General features: G+C 29.5%; 1 protein-coding gene across 1 annotated transcript; it reads left to right on the forward strand.

Moving 5' to 3' along the window:
• The first annotated feature begins 764 nt into the window (after positions 1 to 764).
• On the forward strand, positions 765 to 7,408 carry LOC145834082 (uncharacterized). Its single transcript, XM_082941422.1, has 9 exons — positions 765 to 884; positions 1,472 to 1,577; positions 1,747 to 1,892; positions 2,739 to 2,837; positions 3,492 to 3,659; positions 3,806 to 3,948; positions 4,630 to 4,813; positions 5,441 to 5,740; positions 5,936 to 7,408. Exons 1-9 carry the CDS (start codon positions 852 to 854, stop codon positions 7,199 to 7,201), a joined length of 2,445 nt encoding a protein of 814 aa, XP_082797548.1. The 5' UTR covers positions 765 to 851; the 3' UTR covers positions 7,202 to 7,408.
• Positions 7,409 to 8,335: the final 927 nt, after the last annotated feature.

Here is an 8,335-nt window from a genome sequence, read left to right on the forward strand (position 1 = left end):
ACTGAAGTATAAAAAGTTGAGAATGTTGATTAGTAAACAATTATTTTTCTTATAAGAAAAAACTGGACTAAAAAGAAGAGTCTTTGTAGATGTAATTAAATCAGCAGTATATAAACTCTAAATAAGTTTTGATGACTTAGGTAAACTATTTTTTGCCTTATTTTTTTTTTTATAATTTAATGGTTAAAAAAATTATCCTATGAAATTATCACATGAAAAAAGTTTAATTAATTTCATGTGATAATTGATAACAAAACTAATAATTTTGTACTAGTTCTTCTACCTCCTTGTAAAAAATAGAAAGTATCTAATAAAAAACTACACTACATTAAGTATAGTTTATTCTAGCTTTTATTATAGCCATTTTATCTTTATTTTTTTATGCGGATATTTGTAAATAAAGGTGTATATGTAAACATTTGAAATTATTTTCACTCTTTAATAATTTACATACTCTAGTGGGCAAAAAAAAAAATTAAGTTAGAAATTGTTTAAAATATTTATAGAAATATAATTTTCTGTCTAAATTTAATTATTTATTTGGCACTAGATATAGTGTATCTAAAAGTAGCATTCAATAAATCTTACATAATAAATAATTTGTTGCTTTCAAAAGTAACAGAATGTTATTTATCTTCAGGTTACTTCTTTTCAAATGAATTTTTTTAATTTAAAATAAAAGCATTTTAAATTGTATTTAAAGCTACTTATACTGTCAACTTTAATTTAATATTAATTCAACTTACATTTTAACTGATTTTTAGATTGGTATGGTTTTAAAGTTTCTACACTTTACAGTTTGGCATTATTTCAACAAAAGAAGATAATTTCTAAGTTTTTTTAAAATATAAATGACTCATCAAATTACCCTAGAAGGTTTTCAAGTAAGTTTTAACTTTAAGAACTTAATTTAAAAACTAAATAAAATTATAAGTTTGATATATAAACATTAACAAAACAATGCTATAAAAAGCATTATACAATAAATGTTGTATATTGTATACAGCTTAAAATATTTTAGATAATCTTGTTAATACTTAAATAGGTTTAGGTTTTATGTGTGTAAAATTGTTAAATTATGCCTTTAGAAAGTTAGTTTATTTAGTGAATTATAAGATTTATGTGAATTTATTTTCAATTATTGCTGTTAAATAATTTTTCTGATACTTCAAGATTACTATATATTTTGTAAACTACACTTATGTAACCAAATTTTAGATGAAATTTGCACTTTTTATTTATTTACTAACTTCCTTATAAAAATAAAAAATATTTCAATCAAAAGTTATTTTCTTTAGCTTTATTTGTTATAATTGTTATTTCCAACAATATTAAATTTTACAGTAATAACTACAATTTTAACAGTATTTTGATATGGGTTGTTTAACTTACTTTGAATTTCAATGATAATTAGTAATGAAATACATTATTTTGCTAAAAGTGATAATTAATAGTAATTAACTTATTGTAGTATGTGACTTCTAAAGATGCTGCAAATAAAGTTTTAGAAGAGTATCAAATTATGACACAACTAAGATTTAACAAGTTGTATTCAAGACATAGTCAAAATTTGGACAGTTAGTGTTACTTTATATTATATTTGTTATCATTTGTGATTTATAAGTTTAACCTTATTTAGATAATTACTTTTTTTCTAAACCTAATTAAAAATTTAATAAAAACGTAAAGCTTGAAGTTTTGGTTCTTTTTCAATTGTTTATACACTTAAACATTATACTTTACCAGTGGATGTAAAAATGCAAAAGTCCAAAATAAGATGGGATAAAGTTAGTGGTTACATGTACACATACTTGGGAAAGACAGTTTATGAATGTGAGCATGGAAAAAACCGTGACAAAGTAAAAAATGATAAGAGAAGTCTTCTAAGAGAAGTAATTTTAATTTTGAAGTTTGTAAAATTAGTAGTTTTTTTTTATACTGTGTGTATAAGAAAAAATCGATGTATACGTAAAATGTAATACATTTAATTATCTATAAAAATACTTAAGTAGATGAGATATTTTTAAATGACTCTTGTGTTAAACCGATAAAAACTAGTCAAAAAATTTGGTTTTTATGTGACAATTTTACTGTAGACTAAAAAATAAGTATAATATTTATTATAAAGTTAAGTAAATTTAATACATGAATACCTGAATAGTTATTTTATTTTGTTAAGTTTAAAAAAAATTTTTACACCACGTCTATAAATAAACAAACTGAAATAAAACTGTTTTTACAACCTCTATCAAAAATATTTTTTTGTATAAAGTTTTAGCTTTTTCTAGTACAGTTTAGATAAGTGTACTTCATTAGGATAATTAAAACAAGTGTATTGTATATCTAATATATAAAAGTGTCTTTGTTAAGCTGATTATTACAAAACCATCATATTTAAATACAGTATTTTTTGAAAATAATTGTATAATCATAATTTTTTTATTTATTAGTTAACACTTCAATTAAGAGTTTAATTCTATCCAAGTTACATAGACTTTGAAATGACTCACTTTCACATGAATTTTCAAATATAAGTTTTTTCAGTGTTTGATAAATTTATAAAGTAAAAATATAATTACAGTATAAATAGTTTAAGCAATATTTTGTAAGATTTACATTTTTTGTCTCTTTGAACCTCACTAGTCATTTGAAGCTAAAAAGTTAAAACAAAGTTGAATAAGTTGTTATTAAAAAGTGCTAAGTCATAGTAAGTTTTCTTATAACATATTTTATTTCAGAGCAAAAGAAAGAAGCCCAGCTACTCGGGTACTTCAAAAAAAGTTGATTGCAAAGCAAGCATACAAAAAATTGAAGTTGTCATGTTCACACAGTATCAGGTTAAAAATTCCAGATTATAGTTTTATTTATTTATTGTAAAACACATTTAAGTTAAACGGTATTCAGGTAGTTTCAGCCTTTTTTCAAATTACAATTGGACAGCTTTTGATATTTTGACTAATAAAAATTATTTAAAAAAACTAATGAAAAAGCTGTCTCAATTCTTTTAAACAAAAACACTTAGCAAGAGATCTTTCAGATATTAAACAATATATCAGTTCTGCTTATTCGAATAAATAAAACATGTTGAAAGTAACATAACAGTATCTTTTCAGTATATAAAACTATAAGAAAGTTTTATACAAATTTAATTTTATACTAAAAAAGGACAAAAAAACTTGTACATTCATAAACGTGAAACAAATTCAGAGAACTTATTAATTTTTTTTCAAAAAACCTATGGCAATCATGAAAGTTACTAAAATATTAGATGAACAAGTTCCAGAAAATAATTATTCCTAAAGGACTATGTTTGTATTTCAGCTGTTATGAAACAAGCTTTTTGTAAGATTTTTTGACAAACTAGATTTATAAAATAGTTTGTTAACTGAAAAGCAATAAACGTAAAACATAAAAGTATAAATTTATGTATATTTTTTTTTATATCTTAAAGTTTTTACTGCCAGCTTATGACTAAAATTGAATAAACACAGTGTAATGGCGAGGATAAAAGAGTATTCAACACGAACAGTAAGGAAATCAGGACTCATTTGAAGACTTACCAGACTGATATGGACAAGTACAACAGCCTATTAAAAGAGTACCGCTGCTATTTCAAATTTCCCCAACCACATGACCACATTAACCATCATCTGGAAACGGTTTTGTTTTAAGTTTTTGCTTATTTGTCAGTTTTTTAAAATTTATTATATTACTTGACTAAAATGTTAGCTTTGGTTTAAGATTTCAAAAAGGTGTTGATTTAGTTGATCTAGCTTTTAATGTTGTTTTAAATATTTTTTCACAGAAGTTGGATTATTTTGCCATTAAGCCAGAATCTGTGATCAAAGTCATATATGAAATGTTAGAAACCAAAAAGATCTCAATAAACACCTTGATCAGATGTTTGAATTCTTATAGCAATATTCCAATTACTTGTGAACATTTTATGTATGTACAGTTTTCAACCATTTTTTTTTGCACAAGACAGTTCTTACATTTTTGTATATAACGTAACTATGTATTGTTTTTTATGTAAACAAGCTCATTATTAAGATTAAAAAATTTACCAAGGTTAGAATTAAACAAAGTTACCAACTGTTGTGCATACAATGCATACTAGTTTCTTTAAGTCCATAGTTTTTGACTAGTAACTAAATTTAATTAAAGGATATCTATTAAAAATTAATTTAGTATTTTTAGGTTTTCAAACTAAAAGTACATTTTATGAACAGTTTGCTTACTTTTAAATTTCGATTTTATTTGATAAATTTCGTTCCATTGGCAACTATAAAAGATTTTAAGTTTCTATAGTTTTCTAAGTATACAAACAAACGTTATTTTACTTATTTAAGTAGAACTTTCTTATTTTTTAATTGTTACCAAATATTATTATAATACAAAGAAATGGAGTAACAAAAAACAGTTTCTCAAGATAACGCTTTTACTTTGAAGAACTTTTGCTAAGAATTCAAAATTAACCAACTTAATTTTAGTAGTTGACCTAGAAGTCAATCTAAATTTTAATTCAATTTTTTTATGAAATAACTAATAGCATAGAGGAAAATAATTTTATTATAAAACACTTGGCATTTTTGATCTTATGTTTTAATATTTTTTTTGTTCAAACAGGGATGGAGGTTTCGATGTGAGCAAGGCAAGTTTCGAGCTGATAATAGACCTTATACATCCGCACTATGGAGAGGCTTACGAGCTGAGCCGAGACATCGACGACGTTATCAGTTTAAGAAATCAGATAAAAAAAGGTTTCAGGTTCAACGTGCGCCAAAGTTTGGATAGCCCAATTACTTGTGTTGTGAGTTATTTGCTCTATTGACTATTTAAAGTTATTTAACTGTTTTTATGCTTAAATAAGTAAAACAATAGTTTATAAATGTAAAAAAAAATTATGTGCTTTATAAAAAAAGGTAAATGAATAAATCTTTGATAAATTATTTGTTGATATTTGATTGATTAACTTAAAAAATCCACGAAAGTTTTTCAAGATTAATTATATAGATCAAAAAAACATCAGCGAAAGTCTAAAGAGATTAAGCCTGGACTTTCTTATGCCATGAGACAAGCTAAAAGTTAACAGAAAGGTTTGATCATACCAATCTACCATTGTCCCTATAAAAAGTCATTAACCGTTGGTAGATTGCAGGTTTTTTGGTTGCAGCTGACTTTTAGTTTCAATAAGAACAAAACCCGGGTCTCAGTTTACTGAAGGCTTGTGGTCTGATGGTTGAAGTGGTATGATCAAACCTCTATGTATAATTATTTAGAAGACAATTTCGTTTTAATCGAAAATTTAAAATCTTAGTTTAGTTGAGCTTTAAACTCGAGTCAATCTAAAATACATAAAAACTTAACCATATTTCACAAAAACTTCTCAGCTAATAAAGTGTCATAAAAGTTCATTCTAACGTTATCATTCGCACAGGTAAACTTTGGAATGCCGATAGAGAAGTGCCCCATCGACGACAGCAACTACTACCTCGAGTACCCGCACTGCTCGTCCGAGGAGTGCTCGTTCTTCACCGCGTGCACGCCGTGCAAGCACATGATCGCGGTGCTGATCAGCATCGTCGAGAAGGACAGGGGGGACGCGCACGTGATGAATAGGCTGGTAGAGCTGTACAGGGAAGCGTTCCCGCCGTGGTACATTCAGCTGCTGGTGATCTGCTCTCCCCACGCCGACAAGCACCAGGTGGTGGTGGAGAACCGCGACAAAAACAACAAGGTGGTTTTCTTGTGAACATTTTGCTCTTTTCTGTATTTAATTATTTAGTTTAAGGTTAAGTTTTGATGGTAAATGTGTATTTTTTTAGAACTGTAAAGTTTTGATTTAGTTTTCAAATTCTCGTATTGTAAAAACTGTCGAAAACTGTTGAATTTACTGTAAAATTAAATTAATTTTATTCTATAAAATCTTCAGATACTCCAGATAAAGTCGATGTACGACGAAATACTCAATAGCTTCAGCAGTCAAAGCCACCAGATGACGGAAGAAGAACTGTGCGACTTGGACATGGGCATCAGCAAGGCGAATAACGTGCTGTCGGCTGCGCACGAAGTCCAAAATCTCGTGCAGAATCAGTACGTGCTCACCCAAGAGAACACTTACTCCATACCCGAGATCACTTCTTACGAAATGCTGGGTAAAACGGTGATCCACCGCCACTACATCGACGAGTACATCAGCGAAATGTCGCTGTTGGAGATCAAAACTCTGGAAAACGACTTGAAAGAGAGCGAGCTCGAGATATTGCGAATGAAGAGCCCTGATTTTCAGCCCGGTTTCATGAGCGACTGCGTGTTCAACTGCTTTCTGAAGTGCTACTGCGAGTGTAACGCGTTTGTTTCGAGCGGTTACGCCCACACCTTGCTCGTGCAGAACATACTGAGCGACGTTTGCGGTGAAGAAAACAGAGAGCGCTTGAGAGCAATATTCGAAAAGGAGCTTGAAAACAAGCAGGTCGTGTTCATTCCGATGAAGTTCGAGAACCAGCCGCTCGTCTTAGTCGTGGCGGAAATGGAAAAGAAGCGCTCGCTCGTTTTCAACCCGCTCCGGCTCTTCGACCAGGACCGGCTGAACTACATCCAGGAGCTCCTCGCGATCATCCACGTCGGCTTTTCCGACTTCGAAATAGTCCAGCCAAAAAGAAAAAAGCACCCCAGCAGCGAGCTGCCGCACGGAGCGAGCATCGAAGACCTTCACAAGAGGAACTTTTCCAGCCTCATGCTCTGCCACTACGTGTTCAGCTTCATATACACGGGCTACGACTTCGTCAACGAGGACGTGGACTTCAACGTGGTGCGGGAGAAGGTGTACAACGTCATGGCGCAGGGATGCTTCGAGCAGCCGACCGTCCACACCGCGCAGTGCCGCATCTGCGACGAGGTGGTGCAAGTCGGCCAGGAAAGTGTCAACTGCGAGCGGTGCAACCAATCGTACCACCACAACTGCCTCAACCAGCTGCCGGAACCGGTAATCGTGGACGACCAGAACGGTTTCGTCTGCCCCAAGTTCGTCATCCACTACGAAAATCCTCAATTGATGGACGGGGATTTTCTCGACGTCCAGGGACAGTTTGATTTCGGCGAATCTGGCGGAGTGATGATGGCGGATGTGAATGAAACTTTCGATTTTCAGCAGCTTGGTAAGGACGACCAAATAATATCTTACCCGCCGGTCGAATAGTTTATTTTTTATTTTTTAGTTTATTTTTCTCATCAATCATGAACTTTTTATCCGTTAGAAAATTTGTATGTGTTTTCGTTAGTTTATTTTATTTTTTCAAATGCTATTGATTTTTTAAAGCTGTTTGAAACTAAAAGTGCACTTCATAATTTTTGATTAATAGTTGTTTGTTTAGTAGTTTTAAACTAAATAAAAAAAGATGCAATTTTCCATAATGTCTGATTTCAAATTAATTCAATAATAGCTAAACTTTTTTTTTCTCTTTTTAAATTTAAACCATAAGTTTTAAAACAATCTCAGATTAAGATTTCAACTACAATTGCAAAAGGAACTCACTTTAAACTTTAATTTTTGAAGTTAAACTGATGAATTACGAATCATATAATGCATAAAATAAAATAATGTTGGGAAGTTAGTATCACTATAAACAATTTCGTTGTGAATGGATTCCAAATTTATCTCTACAAAGTTTTTCACCAAAGCCAGCAAACTATATAAGGAAAAGATTCGATTTGCTTACTAAGCCATAATAGTTAATTTACGTCAGTAGTGTCGGCTAAAATTAATTATTTAAATAAAAAGCGAACAATGTATAATTTAAGACGTTGGTTGAAAAACAAAACTTTATTATTTTAAAGGTTTATTCGAATAGAAGCTCATAATATACTTGTATCATACATCATCCTTTTATTTATGATATGTTATATATGATTAATTTATAAAAAAAAATACGATTTTTGCAGATAATTTTTTTGAGTCTATTTGATAAAACTTAAGATTAAAAATAATTCAGTCAAATGATTTTAACACAACAGTAAGTGTGTTTAGGTCTGGTTTTATTTTAAAGTTATGTTTATTAATAAACCAAATCACAAATAAAATCTAGATGAGCAAACAAATAGTTCTTTTAACGTTATAAGTTAATTTTGATTAAACTTAGTGAACTTGGAAAAAATGTAAACCAAATTCAGTCTCACCAAAAAATAGTTCATGTTAGTTTTTTATAAAAGTTATCTAGGAAATCTTATCATAAAGAACTTCTTTTTTTAACTAAAGTATGAAACCATTTACTAGATATCTTTCAGAAAACAGTTTATTTGACTTAATTAAGTTTGATAGAGTTTTAAATATGCA

The sequence above is a fragment of the Thalia democratica genome, chromosome 1 (assembly GCF_965202585.1).
Source record: "Thalia democratica chromosome 1, ktThaDemo2.hap1.1, whole genome shotgun sequence".
In the NCBI taxonomy this organism is placed as follows: domain Eukaryota; kingdom Metazoa; phylum Chordata; class Thaliacea; order Salpida; family Salpidae; genus Thalia; species Thalia democratica.

Excerpts from the sequence above, each read along its gene's own strand:
- LOC145834082 (XM_082941422.1), top strand. The coding sequence starts at position 852 with ATGACTCATCAAATTACCCTAGAAGGTTTTCAA. Across the intron at positions 3,949-4,629 it reads ATTACTTGTGAACATTTTAT|GGATGGAGGTTTCGATGTGA; the intron begins GTATGTACAGTT and ends TTGTTCAAACAG. Across the intron at positions 5,741-5,935 it reads ACCGCGACAAAAACAACAAG|ATACTCCAGATAAAGTCGAT; the intron begins GTGGTTTTCTTG and ends TAAAATCTTCAG.